At 42.4% G+C, this 20,114-nt stretch overlaps 1 protein-coding gene across 1 annotated transcript in view; it reads right to left on the minus strand.

The window, feature by feature from the left end:
* LOC142368726 (uncharacterized) overlaps positions 1-19,657 on the minus strand; it is a 52,511-nt gene extending 32,854 nt beyond the window's left edge. Inside the window, exon 1 of the mRNA XM_075450913.1 lies at positions 19,178-19,657. Coding sequence (XP_075307028.1) covers positions 19,178-19,657 — 480 coding nt within the window. The remainder of the gene's footprint in view (positions 1-19,177) is intronic.
* Between the last annotated feature and the right edge of the window lie 457 nt (positions 19,658-20,114).

Raw genomic sequence — 20,114 nt, forward strand, 5'->3', positions numbered from 1 at the left:
TATACTTGGAATATCTGAAAGTTGGTTGACACATTCATCATCATCTACAGCAGCTACCAGCATTCCAGGATATAATGTATTTAGAAAGGCTAGAGAAGCAGGGCGAGGTGGGGGAGTATTAATCTGTCAGAGAGAAGTTTCAACGTGAACTAATAAGGTGGCCTAAAGACATTAACGCTGAGTGTATTGGTCTAAATGCATCACTCTGCTCTGCAATGTCTTTTACTATGATTTGTGTGGATCCACCTCAGCAAAGCATGTGTTTTATGATCATCTTCAATCTTAAATCACTGCAACTCGAAGAAGGAAATCATCCTACTCGCTGATTTTAATATTAACTGGGACATCAACTCAGGAAAAAAATTAAGAGGAAGCATTTAAAGACATCCACCAGAGGTCACCAGTTCTACTTCATACCCAAAAGACAGCAACAATTCCTGAATGAGGAAATCCAAAATCTAGAAGGTCTAATATTCTGGAAAATAACGACATTGAGGCTAGCTCAGATAACTTTATTAAAAAAGTCAATGATATTATTACGATTCACAAAAAAAAAAAAGGTAAATCCAAGCAACATGGAAATAATCTGCCCTGGTTGAACAATGAAATTATAAAATGAATGAAAAATAGAGATAAAGTCTTAAGGATGACCCGTAAGGTGAAAGCAGATTCTATATTGAGGCCATAAATGGGGCAAATGGTAATTAAAAGCTAATATGGAACAATCTAAATGAGTTATCTCCCCATCTTAGTGATCTACAGCTCCAGGTAAATGATGAGCTAACTGACAATCTGGAGATTACTGTGAGTTATCAATAGATTTTTCATTGGCTCAGTTGAGGAACTTGCGAAGCCCTTTAAATGCTCACATATTTCATCTCTAAAAAGGCCAGAGATTCATTTGGTCTTACTAGTGACCTTTTAAAGACCAATAAACAGGCTCTTGCTGACCCAGTTGCACATCTTGTAAATCTATCCATAAAATAAGGAATGGTACCATCAACATGGAAGATTGCTCGGGTCACCCCCGTCTTTAAAGACCTCATGACACCTGGAAAATACTGTAATATACATAAACACATTGAAAGTACACATACAAAATAGTCACTTGAAGCTGGTTTTAATCATTATGATAGAGAAATTGAGTTTGTACGGCCTTTTAAAAGTGCGATTTTTGCAATCTGCTGGCGAGCTTCCTATTAGTCCGTCACGTGACCTATGACGTACACTCCGGAACGATCCTGGCACCTGTCATAGCTACAACAGGGATTCTGACAACTCCTCCGAATCACCCTCGGATCCTGACACATTTTTCGAAGTGGCAGAGTCCGACCAATGCTGGAGGACAATGTGAGGGGCGTTACCTGGATGAGTTGGAGCCACACGGTTCCACGGAAAGTTCGGATGGCAAGGCGGAAGGCGCTGTTGCTCATATGTTATAGCCCAGCTCCTGACCAGTGGACAAGTTCTGTGACAATTGTAAGATTATTTCAAGCCCCTTGCCTTTATCTGTTATATTTTAGGTCAGGGGTGGCCAACCCGCGGCTCCTCAGCCGCATGCGGCACTTATGTTCATATCAAAATTTGTGTTTGTGGGTTTTTTTTTTATGTGCGTGTTCGCTTCGTTTGAGTTCAATACGGCAGCGGTCTCCAACCTTTTTTGCTCCATGGATCGGTTTACTGTCAGACAATATTTTCACGGACCGGCCTTTCAGGCGTGGCGGATAAATACTACAAAATAAAATGATACAACCAACACAGACTGTGGTATTTGGTAAATATAATAAGAAACTTGAATCCACTGTGTACTTGTATGTAACTTTATTAGCAGCGTCCTGATATAACGACTCTGCCTCCTAACGCTCTCTGGTCGCTATGGTAACGCTGAAACATGTCTTCAAAATGCAGCTTTCTTTTTCTTATTCTCTTCTTCTGTTTCCTCACTGGGAAGAAGCTTTCCAAACATGTCTGTTTTTGACTCATTTTGCTCGGTTCGTGGGTTTAATATCAACGCTGATGTGACTGAGACGAGAGCAAGTCAAGAATAGACGGATGGAACGGAGAGAATTCGGTCATTTTTCAAAATAATGTGGCTCTTTGTGGTAACAGTAAAAAATGCGGCTCTGAACGGTTGGCCACCCCTGTTTTAGGTGTTCTTGTGGGAGGTGTGAGCCAATGCCAGTGGTAGATGAGTCGGTGTGCGCTGCCGCGAACAGTCTAAAGTGTGCGAGAGGAGAGAGGGGGAGGGAGCAGACGTTCCGGAGCATACGTCATTTTTATGTTGGCGGGACACTGGCCTGTGGATTTCAGTGGCGTGCGTTCAAATTTCGAAAATAACAGAGAACCGGGCATATTTATCACAAAAATGTATTTCAACTCGAAAATTATAGTTATTTCAGACTAAACAAAAAAAAGTTGTCTCCAGGTGTCATGAGGTCTTTAAGGTCGACAAAATCTATCGACCCATAAGCATTTTACCTAGAATTTCCAAAGTAGCGGAGAAATTGGTTACCACAGAACTGACTGAACACTGAAATAATGGCGTTGCCACTCTTCATCCAATGCAGTTTTGATTTAGGAAATTCCATTCAGCAGAGACAGCTGCCTGTTATTTCCTAGAAAACTGAGAGGGCTCTAGCTGCAGACCTGCACTGTGAGGACCAGGAAGCGAGTATTTTTCGTTCCCCATTTGAAATGTGGAGACGACGAGGTGAATAAAAGTCGAGTGACAACAACTTTTCGTCATATGAAGAAACAGAAACAGTCTTTATTCACTAGAACGTTACGCTGCACACTATATACTGTAAAGTTGTATTAATTTGAAAGAATCAGGTGTTTTACTTTTGGGTAGTCTTTAACGTTGTGATCGTATCGATAGTGCTCACTTAAATGTGCCATTTTCCAAGACCAAGAAAACTGAGTTATATCATTAGCCTGATTAACATAGACTTTCAAATCTCTTCGAGATTCTGGTCTGACCAAGACCATAACAAATACGATTCGAAATGGCCTGGTCAACCCGCCTCCCTCGGGTTGCTACTGGTTGTGGCCAGAAAAGGCTGTGCCTAAGCTTAAGCCAATTACACCACTCTTTCCTCTGACGTATGATTTAGCTACCAGCGGGGCTAACTGGTAGATTAAACTCTTACCAAAGCCAGTAGGGAGCAAGCCAGGCAAAAACGTCTTTCCTGTCAAGAAATGATTCAAGGGCTGTTCTTTGCTCGATTTTTAACGAGAATCTCCCGTCAAACACTTTCATTACAGCATCTACAGCAGTGTCAAAAGCTTGATGCTGCTCCATGTTGATATTGAATGAAGCGCTTCCGTGTACAATCCATGGGTTGAGTGGCAGTTCAACCACGTCACTACCTTGAACACGCCTCTACCCTGGGCCGTTGGCGCTGCTCAAAGTTGATTGCTTCCCGACAAAGTGGGTGGAGTTCCCATTTTTTCGGGAACTCGAATCCACCTGAATGAGCAGTTGGCCTGAGTAAGTGTAGCAGAGCCGAAAGTGTTGCGTCACTGCGAGGGCGGAGCCTGGGTATTATATCATATAATTTTGTTTTACTTATTACGACATTATAGGTCTCTTACAGATGCATATTTCAATATTACCCTCTGGCATAACACCGGCACTACGCCCAAAATCGAACACTGCACGTCTTGTTGCAACCTGTTTCACTGCCTTCTTTGCCTAACATTTAAACCAACAAAACTGGCTGCAGAGCCACTTAGTGGCACATAGGAAAAGTGGCATTTTTTTTTTTAAAGCTAAGCATAATGTATTTGTCTGTGTGTTTGATGACCTTTCATACTCTGACAAAAAAGCTGACACTTTTTTTTCCTCTGGACCAGTGCGGTGGTCCGAGCTGTGCATCAATTGTGGAGAAAGGTTCTTGTGCAATAAAACACTTACAAAAAAATAAAATAAAAAGACATTTGAAAGTTTGTTTTGAGTCTACTGTTTTCTCTTGTAACAGAGGTTTTTGGCTATCTGGGTCATGTAACTAGGTATTCAGTAATTGACTTATTACACTTCACAATATTAATAGAATGTTATGAGGATATATAATATGATATTAGACTTGTAAACACACAGATATACCTATATAAAAGAATTGAGTAAATCAATATGTAAATGCATCCAACAGTGCTTGGGGTTACATTTTCAACGATAAATAATGGCATAGAAGCAAAGAATAGGGTGGAGCGCAGAAGCTTCATGCCAGCATACATTAAGGTGTATTTATAGAGATTTATTGTTTCAAAATGAATTTGTAGTGCAAACTAAACTAACAGCTGTTGTTTTTGCGAATTAAATTAAATTAAAATGTTGGAGTAAAATAATGCATATTTTGAGTAGGCCAAAATTGTTTTAACATCTAGTCTCCATTGATTATCTGTAGAATAAACCTATAGGTGGTCGTAACGTTTAAAAATTTAATGTTTAAAACGGTTAACAATAGGAGCTTCCAGTGCACTTGCTTTTTTATTTTTTATTTTGAAAGGCTTCAAATCAACCTCCGGTCCTCACAGTTCAGGTCCGCAGCCAGACTCTCTTGACAAAACTTAAAGCGCTTGTTGGATCAGGGTGGCTTTGTAGCTGCTGTATTTCTTGATTTAAAGCGTGCTTTTGACACCATTATCATGATGTGCTTATTGCTAAATCAACTCATTTCAACTTTTCAAATAGTGCCCTCTGCTGGATGAAATCATACCTGTCGCACAGGAAACAGGCGGTTCAAATTGGTGATTCGTCATCTTCATACCTCACTTCTTCTGCTGGAGTAACCACAGGGCTCAATATTGGGTCCTGTTTTATTCAGCCTAAATGTCCATAACTTACCAAATGTCTGTAGAAATATAAAGATGCAACCATATGCTGACGACACTGTATTATACTGTTATGCCAATTCAATTCAAGAAGCTGCTGCCATTCTCTCAGGAGCCACGGTGCCAGTGTCCCATTGGTTTCAAAAATGTTGTTTACATTTGAATAAAAAAAACAAACAGTCTGTATGTTTTACTCCCGGCAGCCAACAGAGGGACAGCAACCATCAGTCATGGTGGATGCAGAGACACTTGATGTGGTTGAACACTTTAAGTACCTCGGGGTAATCTTTGATTCAATATAAACACAAGAAACTTGTGCTTAAGAAAAATAAAAAATAAAGGACCAGACTCAGTGAATAATTCCCTATACTCCCTATAAAATAGATCAGTGAGCAGCGCTGACCAACATGTCATTGGGGTCATCAGGTGGGAACCTCCTTTCATCAGTGTTTCGTCTAGTTGGGCCCACGACATCTCCAGGAGGCTAGACAATGACCACTGGCGTCCCAGAGTCACCCCCCTAATACCAGCCAACACTGCTCCTCACACCACAACAACCATAATCCACCTCAGCCTCACCAACTGCACACCAGTCACAGCGGAGTGGGGATGCAAACCCTGGTTCGGGTAGGGGAAGAAATAAAAGAGGTAAGATGAGTAGGAATGGGATTCAAACGCTGGTTCGGGTAGGGGGTAATGAAAATATAGAGGGTGCCAGAGGTGGAGGCAGGACAAGACACACTAGCAGATCAGCAGACAAACTCACCTAAACAGCCCTACAATCACTAAAAATGCCAGCAAAAACAAAGCCATACAACTCACTCCAAGCCAACTCACCCAAAATGGCCGCCTGGTTTCAAAAGGATCACATGTGCCAAACCCTCCACTTAAATAGCTTGAACTTCTTCTTTGCTTTTTCAAAAGTCTGTTTACCCTGAGTGCTCCCCCTGCTGGGCCCCCAGCTGCTATTGCATCTTCTAATCCAAATCCACTGACTGGACTTTACTGCCTTATCTGACACTTCTTTCACTATTTTCCTCACACTCTGTCCACTTACATCCAGGTCCCTCAGCAATGAGACAACAGACTTTGTAGTCACTAACGTCCAGTGTTGGGTAAGTTACTTTAAAAATGTAATCCGTTACAGTTACAAGTTACCTTGTTTAAAATGTAATTGTAGTGTAACTTTTTGGATTACTTAAAAAAAGTAATGTAACTAATTACTTTTGGATTACTTTTGGATTACTTTTACCTATTTATGGTAGCCTATTATCTGTATGATTCCATCTGTATTTATCACATTTATTTATACCATGCTATTTTTCTTTTCATTGTACTGCCATAACTACATTATACATTCTCTGCACATTCATGCATTTCCCTTAATTGATCTATTCTGCACATATCTATTAACCATCTTTCCTTACACTAGCTGTAAATAACTGCATTTTATCTCTAAATACTGCATGCTATACAATCTGCACGCGTTACACTTGATAAGATGCCAAACTGCATTTCATTAATACATGTGCAATGACAATGAAGTGCTCTACTTTAGTAATAAATAAGCAAAGTAATACTTTTACATCACATTTTATTTTTCTTTGCACACCCTTGCTTGTGTGTGTGCGCCAGTACTTCCGGTGAAAACTTCCAGGTGATTTGACAGCTAGCGCGTCAGGTTAGGGCCAGTGGCCGTAAACAAAGGTTAACTTATAGCCGAGAAGAAAGATAATAATATAACGTAGCTAAAAAGACTAGCTTTCTTCAGTAGCCTTGATGCTTAATGCTTACCGATTTAGCAAGCCTAGCAGCCTAGTTGCTAATGCTAGCCGCAGTAACGTTACCAACCATACCCGACGTCAAGGAGTTGGCTGAGCAGGGGCAAGATTATGGGGCTGGCAGAGTTAACTTCATAATGGGTGAGTGCAGGTTTCATTCACTTGTTTTCATTCTTTCACAGGATTGATTCACTTCATTGGTTTATCCGATTGCTGGCCGCCGAGCCATTATGTGTCTGGGTTTGTGTAGGTTACTGATCATGGTTGTTAGCAGGTTGTGTGACGTGTGAGTGAGTGTGTATTTTTTCTATGGGTACATGCCATTGACTGTATGAGCAGGCTGTGCTCGTTTTTTTATTTTTATTTAATTAGATTGGAGATACTAATTAATACTGAGGGGGGGCTGGTCCCGGGGAAAATTAGCCTGATTAACATAGACTTTCAAATCTCTTCGAGATTCTGGTCTGACCAAGACCATAACGAATATGATTCGAAATGGCCTGGTCAACCCGCCTCCCTCGGGTTGCTACTGGTTGTGGCCAGAAAAGGCTGTGCCTAAGCTTAAGCCAATCACACCACTCTTTCCTCTGACGTATGATTTAGCTACCAGCGGGGCTAACTGGTAGATTAAACTCTTACCAAAACCAGTAGGGAGCAAGCCAGGCGAAAACGTCTTTCCTGTCAAGAAACGATTCAAGGGCTGTTCTTTGCTCGATTTTTAACGAGAATCTCCCGTCGAACACTTTCATTACAGCATCTACAGCAGTGTCAAAAGCTTGACGCTGCTCCATGTTGATTTTGAATGAAGCGCTTCCGTGTACAATCCATGGGTTGAGTGGCAGTTCAACCACGTCACTACCTTGAACCCGCCTTGGTTGGCGCTGCTCAAAGTTGATTGCTTCCCGACAAAGTGGGTGGAGTTCCCATTTTTTCGGGAACTCGAATCCACCTGAATGAGCAGTTGGCCTGAGTAAGTGTAGCAGAGCCGAAGGTGTTGCGTCACTGCGAGGGCGGAGCCTGGGTAGGGGAAAATTGCCAGGGCCGATTTTTTTTCCCCAGTCCGACCCTGCCGCTCTGTACTTCTGTCACTGCAACCTCGCACAAATTGTAATCCTGTTAAGTAACCCCCATTCTCACTGAATGTAACTGTAATCTGAGTACATCTTTTTTGCTTGTACTGTAACGGATTACAGTTACTTTTATTTTGTATCCTTTTACCGTAACGCCGTTACATGTAATCCGTTACTCCCCAACCCTGCTAACGTCATATCATCCATGAATGCTCTAATTGGTGTAAGGCGCATGCCATCCTGACGTCTCTCTCCACCTACAACCCACTTGGAAGCTCTAATAAGTATCTCCATGGCCATTGTAAACGCTAATGGAGAAATCGTACACCCTGCCATAATGCCTATTTCTAGCCTCTGCCAACCTGTTGTGAAACCTGCAGCACAGTCTAATATCCTGAAAATATGCTCTTACCAAGTTAACAACTACTACAGGCACTCTAAAATACTCAAATGCTTTCCAAATAAGGCTATGTGGCACTGAACCAAATGCATTTGCTAGATCCATAAATATAACATTGATACTAATCTTAATTTTAAGCAACACGTTAAAAAAGTCAAATACAATTAAATCTAACTTATCAAATTTCAAACACATGAGACCCTTCCTGACTATGGAGTCAGCAAAAACTTCTACGCATGCAGTGATACTTCCTCGTGTTTCCTGCTGTTATACAACATGGTCACATACATCAGAGTGCAAAATCTTGGACTTTGATAGCTATCAGCTGTTTTTGGATGTCTGTCTCATCTTTAAGGTTTCCAAAGGATTAGCCCCTCCACTATTACAGGATTTCATAAAGACAGAATCCTCTAGAGTAAACCCCAGAGCACTAGAGGAGACTGATTGCAATGATGCAGGACTAAGTTTGGCCAAATGGTGGAGTCCATCACAGGAACAGTGCTGGAACACACTACCAACTCGTGTTAGAAACTGGGACAATTCCACCACCTTTAAAAAGACCCTTAAACAGTGGTTGAAAACAGCCAGAGCTGCTCTCATGGGTCACCTCTCCGTCTTTTCCCTTTTGTGTATGGACTCTTAACTTTGATGTGAATCTTTCTAAATATTTTGTTTGTTCTTTAGTTTTTTGTCATGGTGTATTGTCTGTATGTTTTTATGATACCTGCCTGAGGACAACGGATGAAATTTAGCAACTGTGCTAACTCCGGCATATTTACATGGATGCTTTGCTGATATGTTGATTAATGTGCAGAGTCCTAACCAAATAAATAAGAAATAAAATAAAAACCTCCTCCACACTGACCTGTGGCCCGGTGGACCCAGAGGATGAGCCGGCTCTGTTCCTGGTGGAGGGGTTCAGCTCCTGGTTCAGCTCCTGGTTCAGCTCCTGCTTCAGCTCCTGCTTCAGCTCCTGCTTCAGCTCCTGCTTCAGCTCCTGCTTCAGCTCCTGCTTCTGCTCCATTCTGGTCCGACTGATGGACTCTGCAACTGTCAGCACATACGATAAGATCCAGCTGTGGCGTGCAGCGTGTTAAACCACACCCATTTTTCTTCTTCTCTTGATAACCTTTCTGCACAGCTTTTTAACCATCCAGTCACATTCCATTAAACTCATTACTGTGCTTTTTATTTAAATCCCTGTGAACTTTAAAATGCTTCTTTAAAGACCCACTAAGGTCACAGTTCAACATATTTGTAGCTTTTTGATCAAATTCAGAAAAAAATGTAATAACTCTGTAGACCGACACCCACTGTGTGCAATATCCCATAAATCTCATCTGAGTCAGTGGAACACCATCAACTTAAATCATTTTACTACATTAAGACAATGATCCTGTTTGAGGAAAGGGTCCCAATATCATCCCAAAGACTGAGGTTCAGATTCTCTCCGTTTCTAAACCTGTTCTCATTTCCAGAACCTTTTTATCATGTCCTCAGTCCTTGTTGATTCGTGGATAACAGAAAATATTGGATATGTAAAGGAAAGTGAATAATGAAGCTTTCATGAGACACTTCTGAAGAGGACAGTCAGACTGTCTTTTAACCCTTTCATGCGAAACATGGGTCAAAAGTGACCCGGCTGAGTTTTAATTTTCCATATCTTTGCAATAAATTAACTTTATCATTCAAAATTCAAGGTATTCCTCAATTAACTCATCAGCTGTGACATTCCCAGCAGAGAGGAGATCAGGAAAGCAGTACAACAGCTGAAGAATGGAAAAGCAACAGGGCCAGATAACATCCCGGTAGAAGCCTTAAAGACGGACGTCGATACCACTGTGAAGCTGCTTTATCCACTCTTCAAAAGGATCTGGGAAGAGGAACAGATTCCAGCAGACTGGGAAGAAGGCCTCATCAATAAGCTCCCAAAGAAAGGAGACCTCAGTAACTGCAGCAACTATAGAGGGCTCACCCTACTCTCAATTGAAGGGAAAGTGCTAAATAGAGTAATCCTAGACAGAATGAAAGATGCAGTTGACCATCAACTAAGAGATCAGCAAGCAGGATTCAGAAAGAACAGGTCATGTGTAGACTAGAGCCTGGCTCGGGCCGGATTTTTCTGTCCGAGCCCGGCCCTCAACCGACAGAAAAGTTCTCAAATCCGACCCGAGCCCGAGATTAATTAAAATATTTGTGTCCAAGCCCGCCGGAAGCCCGAGACCAGTGACCAACGCAAGACGGTGCACCCTAATCAGTAAATACACATTGGTGACAGCGCACCATTATCCACCATAATCCACCATAATCCATTATAGCTTGATTTCCCCCTCTCATTTTCCACGACTTTCAGTTCTCCAGAAGCATTTTTCTTTTAATGTCCTTCATAGCGCTTCCAACCAACTGAGCTCGGCTGCACTGATCGCACGTGTTTAATGTAAAGTTGTTCAAATGTTCGATAAGCGTGCGTGCGCACCGAGCATGCACAGACCACAGATGCATGCTGCATGGCATGAGGCACGAATAGCCTACCAACATTTTCATTTATTGACTTTTAAACTCCTGCATAGTGTAGTAACTTACACCAAAGACAAGATAATTGACTATGTCCATATATGTGCACGGAGGTAACTGGTCCAGGCAGTGGTGTAGTCTACCTTTTTGAGGTGGGTATACTGTATAGTTGGCCAGTCATTGGCCCGTGGTACCAAACTAGGGGTCGGGACTCGGGACCCCTCGGAACCAATAGTAGCCCCTTAATGCACGCCGTACCTCCAGTGGCGCGCTGTAATAGTCATTGAAAAGTAATAAGTACCATAGTACTACAATACTATGACATAACACAGTTCAGATGAAAAGTCCTCTAAAAGCTATGACAAAAAATAGGCCAATGAAAAGTTTCATTTTTAAGCATTTTCATCTATGACAATCAAAAATGTTACTATCAAGTAGGCCTACAGCAAGTCAAGCCCAAACAAAATGAAATGAACTGATTTTTAAATGTAGGCCTATAGAAATATAGCCTGTTTTGTAAACTCATCACATGCACTAAAGGTTTTTGCATCTGACATTATATCGCAGTAACAGTGTAGTAGATCATGTAATTACCATTGCCTAAGTACAGATACATCTCCCCATCCAAGCATACCATGGAGATAGCATGGTTCTAACTAGTAAATAAAGTTTAGTTTATGATAGATAAATTACTTAATCCAGACAGCCACTGTACATATCATCATGTAGACCATAAACAGACAGGTATGGCGATTAGGAGTTTTTCCCAAAGAAGAACCCCAGATAAACAAACGTCAAGAATTTTAAACTAAGTAAGCAAACGTGGATAAGAGTAGCTAGCTTGCTAGTATTGAGAGAAGAACGAAAGCTAGACTACAGCATGACTAGCCTGTGTTATTGCCGTGTTATGTCCACAAATTAAACAACCTAGAAGGGTAACTTGGTAGCAATACTAGTCTCATAAAAAGCGTGAATTATGTTTTTGACTCAACTTAACTTACTTTCGGAAACGTCAGGTCGGGCAACCTTATTAAAAAAGTTCCTAAGGTCTTGCTGTCCCTTGCGCCTGGCCATGATCCTTGTCGTCCCCAACTAAAAACCTGGAACGCTGCTGCTTTGTTTAACCTGGCAGCTCGCGGTCGGCTACCTAGCGAAATTCACTGGCATGTTTTCATCACGCGTTGAGGCTTTTCAAATAATAATGATCATCATCATAATAATAATATATTGTGACGACCCAGAATGAGGGTAAAAGCACACGGACTGGCTTGTTTCCTCCTCTCCCTGTCAATCACTGGACCGCAGGTCATGTCACTCAGGTGTGGGCTGGTGATTGGGGGAGAGGAGTGGGCGTGGGCCAGTCTGTGTGCAGGTCTGGTGCTCTCCTGGGGCTGGTTGCGGAGCAGGACTGAGAGTCACCCGTGTTCTGTGATTGTACTGCTTGTAATAACTTAATAAAGAGCCGTTCGGCAACCGCCGGTCTCAGAGCCTCCGTGAAGTCATTACAATATGTTCACGAAAGTTAGACAACGTGTTAATAAATCACTACCATACCTGTCAACAGCCATGGAAAAGTGTGCCCTGGAAATGCAAACTCTCGGGTTGAGATGATGAGATGATAATTCCATAATCCGATCAGAATGGTGAGAACATGGAGAACATATCGTATCAGCCCATTCCAGATGTACAATGACTTTTCGTAGAAGCCTCGACTTTACAAAGTCCTTTCCTTAGCCACTAAGCACCTATGTACGTACCGCATGATAAATTTTTGTTATGGCTGACAGCGAGACATAAAAAACGCGTCTGATTGGTTGGAGATTGACTGACTGCCACAATTTCCGAATGAATGCAATTCTGAAGTGTTGTCGTTGTATTGTTAAATTATAACAAGGCTTCCATGAAAAGTGGTAGTTGATGAAACGTGGCTGTCCTATTCTAAATATTGAAAAAACAATTTTAGGTGTGTATACTGAGCATTTTAGGTGGGTATACGGAAATCCCCCCAAAACAGAGGTGGGTGTACGCCGTATACCTGCGTTCAACGTAGACTACACCACTGGGTCCAGGTCTCTGTGCCATTCTGCTGCAGGGAGCTCGTAAGGATCAATATTTTGGATGCTGGACAGTTTCTCCAAATACCGCTGCTTTGCGCTTGTAATAAGCTTGTCCCTGTAAGGTCCCTTTTCTTTCGCCTTATCTCTCTCCATTGCTTTGCTTTCTTTCTTTCTTTTGTATTCGTCTCTGCCCTGCCGAAATAACAAATGCGGGAAGATATCCGTTAAGTTAATAGATTCTTCTACCAACATGGTCGACCGGCCAACCGGAGTCACGGAGTCATGGAGACTCCTTATTCTCAATTAAAGGCAGGGTAGGGGATCTTTTTCTGGAACATTTTTTTACATATTGCTTGAAATACTCTTCACACCCCCATTGCAACCAATTAATTAAAAGTTTTGACACAAATTTGAAAAGTTTTAGTGGCCTCTAGAACGTACAATCTAGGAAAAACAGTACTGATGCCGTCTATCAAACTGCAATCTGCTCCTCCCTCCCCCTCCCCCTCCTTCCCCCTCCTTCCCCCTGTGTGCCTACCCTGCTCCGTGAACGAAGCTTGGCAGGAAGCTAAACTAGAGCCAGCTTGGCTAGCACCTAGCATTATTAAACGTATAGTTAGCATAAACTAAATACTAAATACGGCAACGATCGATGCTTGCTGTCAGAACAGCGCTCGTGCACCTTCGTGCTTGTGCGCGTTCATGTACTCTAGAGGCGTGCCTTTGGGGGGAAAGTGAAGAAAGGGTTGGGACTTTTTACCGGTGTATTTTCAAAATGCAGCTTCGCTCGACTCAAAATCCAGGATCTCCTACTCTACCTTTAAGGGGACCATTTCTAAGCATTCTAGGGGCGCTATAGAGTCAATGAGCGACTCCCAAAAATATAAAGTTTAGATTCTTTCATGTCGTCGACTGGCAGGTGGCGCTCGCAAAATTTCCTGAGTTTTCGCATACCTTTTGCAAAGAATAAGAATAATGGAGAATAATAATAATAAACCTTACAGATACAATAGGGTCCTTGCAGTTTCACTGCCCGGTCCCTAAAAACTGCAGCTTTAGTGGGAAATGTAACAGGATGGTCAAAAAGTGCCCCAAAAGGTTAGAAAAGAGGAAGAAAAGGGCCCCGAAGTATGTTTCACACTCAGCTAAAAGGATAAAGCTCCATTTTATTTGGCCATCTGGCCGGCTTATTGAAATCTATAGCTGAGTTTGTGTTTCTGGGATGGTTTAACGCTTTAACGGTTAGCATTAGCTTTGGCATTAGCAGGCCGGGCTAACTGTGAATAGCAGCCAGGTTATCTGAACTTTTTACTCTCTGCTGCATGTTCTGACTGCCCGTGTCCAGCAGCAGGAATCAAACCAGTGACACAGAGCACTTTGAAGACATTTCTGCTAACGTCTGACCGCTAAATTCATTCTTTTCTAGACTCACCTGCATGCAGCTTTCTGTTGATATGCTACCAGATGTTCCGAGATGAGCCGAGGCTTCGCAGTGTGTGTCGGGTAATGGACCGTTTCTCAATGTGCGTATTTGTCTGTAGTGATGTTTCCAACAGGGTCTTGACTCTGAAGCGCGTGTCCAGTAACTTCGGATGTATTTTGTGAAACTCGTACCGAGGCGCGTGTCGAAGACTATGTGGTGACGTCAGAGGCCTTTCGAACCGGTCGTACCATGTGACCGGTTTAGGAGGAGTTTTTTTCAGTAAAATGTATTGTTCTATGTAAATGTACAAAAAGCATGGCATACAAAACATTGTACAGATATCTGTAGTGTTGAGCTGACTGTAGAAATATCAACATAATCAACATGTTATTCTGTGTGTGATTAAGTTGAAAAATGAAGAAATAATACATTATACATATAAGATAAAACACACTATACAGAAACTATATATCAGAAAAAAATATAACTATATCTACATATATCTCAGAAGAAATTAAAATCTATATGTTTATCTATATATATAAATGTATATATACTATCCATTATCTATACCGCTGAATCCGTCGATCGGGTCGCGGGCGGGCTGGAGCCTATCCCAGCAGTCAAGAGGTGAGAGATGGGGTACACCCTGGACAGGCTGCCAGTCTATTGCAGGGCCACATAGAGACAAACGAGACAAACAACCATGCACGCTCACACTCACTCCTAAGGACAATTTAGAGATGCCAATCAACCTAACATGCATGATTTTTTGGACAGTGGGAGGAAGCCGGAGTACCCGGAGAGAACCCACGCATACACGGGGAGAACATGCAAACTCCGCACAGAAAGGCCCCAGCTGGGTGTTGAACATGGAACCTTCTTGCTGTGAGGTGACGGTGCTAACCACCACACCACCGTGCAGCCCGTATATATACTAATGGAGTTTATATTTAATTACTCTGAAGATATGATAAATAAATATATCCATGATACCCCATAGTGATGCTGACATGATTCTGTTGGACTTAAATGATGCACTAACTGAAGGTTAATCTGACTGATGAAAGTATCTTGGGAACAAAGACGGAACAGGATGAGACCAAGAGGCTTCAGCTGAAGATGGTGTCATAAGTCTCCCACTAAGAATCTCTGGGGAAAACAGTGAGAACAATAAATATGTTGTTCCACCGTCCTGTCCTCACACCACACTGCTAAGATTCCAATAAATGTGAGTCTGCTGTACTTCCGCTACAATCCAGCAGAGAGTGCTGTGACTAAGAGGAGCTGAATAAGTGGAATCTGTGAGATGCAGTTTTATCTAAGAAGCAGATGATGTTCTGGTAGAAGAGACATTTCCATCTTACTAACATGGCTGCGGGTGATAAAGTCAGAGGGTGGGACATGGTGGAAGATGGTTGTTCTGGGGACTACCAAGAAGCTGAAGATGTAAAAAATCTACTTTTATGGAGGAGACTAAGAACAGGGCTCTCAAGTCTCACGCAATGAGCGTGAGACACACGCATTTCAACAAGTTCACACGCTCACACGCCACACATGCCATTTCTCACGCTGAGAAATGATCAACTTCGTCGCACAGAAATTCTAATGGCCGATACTATAAACGAGTCAATGGCAGGTTCGCTCGTACAGCTCAGAACTATAGCTCTGGTACAGCTGTCTTGATTTAGCAACCCATCGGAAAATCACAAAACAGAATTTCTCAGCCAATCAGAAAACAGAATTTCTTGTTGCCGGGTTAGGTCTGAAATAGCTTTAAGCTGCAAGCACGCGTTCCATGAATGCACAGCGGACATTACCTTTATGGTCTGAATGCGTGCAGAAGTTGTAGATGAGCTGGAGGTGGAAGAGAACCGTCAGGATCATCAGCAGGTCATATCTTCATTTATTTTAATCTTTTGTTAGTTACTATAGTTTTCCTACTCCTTGTAAAAGACCAATACCTGCTGATTAAAGTGTTCATTGGAGTAGTAGACCTAAATATTCAGCACACACCCTTTGACATGAGCAACTTAATGAAAAATGAAAAATATGTAGGAGTGTAATTAGGCTTCCGTGGTTAATTCTTTTCAAAGGTGACTGGTATGAACAGATTCCCAATAAGGCTATCTACAATTGCCAAACTGGTTTTAGTTCTGTCGCACTGAAATGCTGATGCAGAGAGGGTTTTTTCCATGGTGGGGCTCAATAAAACCAAGACCAGGAACACTTTGTTTCTGAATGGAACTCTGTCATCCATCATGACTGTGAAAATGGCTGTGCTTTAAAAGGGAGCCCCCAATATCAGTCATCAAGCATCAAAATCTGCCACAAACACTTACAACAACACTCATAAAATTTTTTAGTTTGTTAAGACTTTGCATACCTAAAACAATTTATTTTAAAATATAGCAGAATTTAGTGTAAAAGTGAAGATTTGTGATTTTGGTATAAATAAAACAATTGTTCTTTAGCTAGTTTATGGTGATGGAATACTGCAAGGGACGAGCCCCCCCCCCCCCCCCCCCCCCCCAAAAAAAAAAAAAAACGAAAGAAACACCCCCCCCGCGCACACTGCCCGGCCCCTGACCCGCCCGAATCTCACTCCAAGCAGCTGAAGATGTAAACAAATCACTTTTTACCACCACACAGGCTTGACACCATCGAAAGCAAATTTGTTCATCTTGGTGTCATCAGATCACAGGACATGGTTCCAGCAATCCATATCCTTAGTTTGTTTGTCTCTGATGAGACAATGATAAACAAATTTGCTTTCGATGGTGTCAAGCCTGTGTGGTGGTAAAAAGTGATTTGTACAAAGAAAAGTGCCCCATGCTTAAAGTCAAGCATAGTAGTGGGAGTGGCATGGTTTGGGGCTGTATGGATGCCATCAACAGTAGGAAGCTGAATTTCACCAAAAGAAACATGCTTGTCAACATGTACTGTGACTACTGAAGCAGATCATGATACTCTCCATAGGATTTCAGTCAAATCTCACACACGTCTCTTTTAGCCTGGTGCAGACTCAAAATGTAAAATTTCAATGTAAGGCAAGGATGAAACGCACAACGATGACCTCCCTTTTAATACCTTTTCATTTCATGACATTTCGGGCCAACACGGCCCATTCTCAGGGAGTTTAACATAGGGGTGTACTCACTTTTGCACCAGCATAATTTCACAAAAATGGACAAATATGTCATTTAAGTTATATTATTGACCTTTCTTTTCTGTTGTAAGCTGAACAGATGTTGTATTAAACTTACTCTATGCACGTTTTGGGAATAACTTGTGTGTGTATTAAAATATTGTTCAAAATGTTACTTTTCAACAGGGGTGTACTCATTTTCACTGTGCACTGTACATATCAATGTCAGCCCTAGACAATTTTGACCATTCTATTTTACCAACATCAGTGTTGTTATCCACAGGCAGCAACACAGGCAGACTGCCTGTGTTCAACAATATAAGAAAGGGTATGTGGTCTGCAGTGGCCATATCATAATCTATTTTTATATCATTGATGGAGGGGTGAGCATCCACAGTAGAAAGGCAGTGGTCTAACCAGGAAGTGGAATGCCAGGCCTCACTTATATATGTATAGCTATTTTTTGGTAAAAGTATTTTACTAGATAAAATCAGCCCATTGTCAGAACAAAACTGGTTTAGATGATTACCAAACAAGGAATTGACATCAGTTACATCAGCATTCAAGTCCCCAACAACATAAATAGACGTGGTAGGATTGTCCTGTATAAATGCCATGATAAACGCCAGTCTACTGAGGTACTCGTCCTCATTTTATATACATTTGTAGGGCGTGTACACATTCACAATTATTATCCTCCTATCATTACAACACAGTTCAATTGCAATAGCACAGTCAACTCCCAACCGTATGACATTAACTCCTTGGTCATATTTTTTATTCCACATCGTGGCTACACCCCCTGGAATCCTCCCCCTTTTTACACATTCTTCCATATTACTACAATATTACTGGGCATGTATTGTTGTAATGTTTTAAATACTTGAACGCAGTTTTTCTAGAGAAGATAATTGTTTTGTATATGTGATTATCGTCCATTGACTCTTTTGGGCTTTCACATGCACGAGCGTACAACTAAACGGTGAGTTACATGCTGTTTATAAAGTTGTTTTGTAACGTTCCCATGCCAGTAATGTGAGAACCATGCATATGGTTTTGATGGTAAGGCTTGTGACTTTATTGTCGGATAGTTTATAAAGTGGTGTGACGTTTCTGCAGTGTGCAAGTTGTTGTTTTACATGGAAGGGTTAGCGCTCGCCCCTTAGCCACCACGTATTAGCCTCGCATGACAGGCTGAGCGAACAGCGCTATCTCCATACAGGGAGCGCAGATTTGCACCTGTCTGTGTTCTACTATCAGTATTTGACAACCTCTAGCAGTGGAAATGCGGTTCAAATGCCCCGGAGTTCCCCTTTAAGTCTGTAGTTGATTCGCCTACCCCGTGAAAGTCTTCATGTATGGAGTTAAGACCTTCCAGATCCTGCTTAGCCAGGAACGTCTCCTGAACACATAAAATGTCGCATCTCTCCAATAGTTTGTCCACAACATATCTGCGTGATTTATCAGATTCGCTGTGTCCAACACGCAACCCGCGTGCATTATTAGACGCAACACAGATGTTCATATTAGTTTGTAGATCCTACTGCACATCTATGCAGCCATATTCTCACGTTGAGCAGGTGTGCCATGACATTTCAGCTCACTGCCCCCCTCTTCACTAAGGACCCTTGGTCCACGAGCTTCATAAAATCGGCGCACATAAATCCCAGCGGGCCACAGTTTTGGTTCATACATGTCCGCAACATCAATACATTCAGCAGTAATGTGGAATGAGCCATACCTGCTGCGGGCCGACTCAATCTTCCGACACGTCACTGTTTCATTCTCCAGTTTCTCAGAAAGATAAACACGCAGAATGTCAGCATCCAAGCTAGGAGCAAACTTAGTGGCAAAGACATTCACCAACTTTGTTATCACTACTCCAATGTTGCTCTCCGTAGCAGTGCCAATAATCCCACTATTCCTCTGCTCGCGTTTCACCTGAGCTTGCCTGTTTTGAGATCTCTGTGGCCCAGTGGCTTTCAAAGGCCCCCCCCTTCTTGAGACCTTTTTTCACCACATCGGTCCACGGTGGTGGCAGCTGTTGTAGCTGTGGTGAAGTTGCTGCTACATCCACGCGATCATGCTGATGAGCGGTGCCCTCCGGTTCCTTTATCCCTTCGCGCGAGGTGCCAGCGATCCCCGTATCCAGCCCAGGGAGACGCATCTTCCCAGCAGCGGGAGTTGCTGATGATTCCTCCTGGCGACCAGGGCCTGCTGGTCTCCGTGTCCCCTCTCCTTTGGTGCAGTCAGTCCCAGAGTCGTAGCCCGGCGTGCGGCAGTTCTCCACTACTGTTACTCGGCGGTCTATGGCTGTAGCAATTGACCCCAAGCTTTCGCTTACTTCAGCCTGCGTTTCCAATGCCTTTCTCAGGCCAGATACTTCTTGGCTGAGCCGCTCGACTCGGCTGAGCAGCGCCGAGGCGTCCATATTGCCAAACCCGATAGGTGGAAGTTCATCCAGATAATGTGACACAAAACGCGGAATGTCTCCCCCGCATTCATTTAGAACCCGCATGCAGGCTTTAATATTATTTACGTCCTTCTGCGGCCCTTTGTGCGCAACACAGCGCAATGAGGTATTCGGGCAAACATCAAACAGAAGTCGCTTGGACTCCTCGATCCATTCGGATGAAAAGTTTGTTGTTGTCAACAAGACAATTTCATCATGGCTTAATGGCTTAATTTAAGAGTTCATCTTCTACAATCACCTTCCCATCATCAGTTTTGTAGATTGCAGGTTTTACGCGAGGACAAACACAGCCTCCACTTGCTGCACCTGCGTTCGCCGCCATGTGTAATCAATCAATTGTATCAATGAATTGATAGAAGTGTGCAGCCAAAACATGTGATTTGATGTGTTTAACGTACACAATAAGCCATATTTC

Source organism: Odontesthes bonariensis, chromosome 19 (genome assembly GCF_027942865.1).
Source record: "Odontesthes bonariensis isolate fOdoBon6 chromosome 19, fOdoBon6.hap1, whole genome shotgun sequence".
Lineage (NCBI taxonomy): Eukaryota > Metazoa > Chordata > Actinopteri > Atheriniformes > Atherinopsidae > Odontesthes > Odontesthes bonariensis.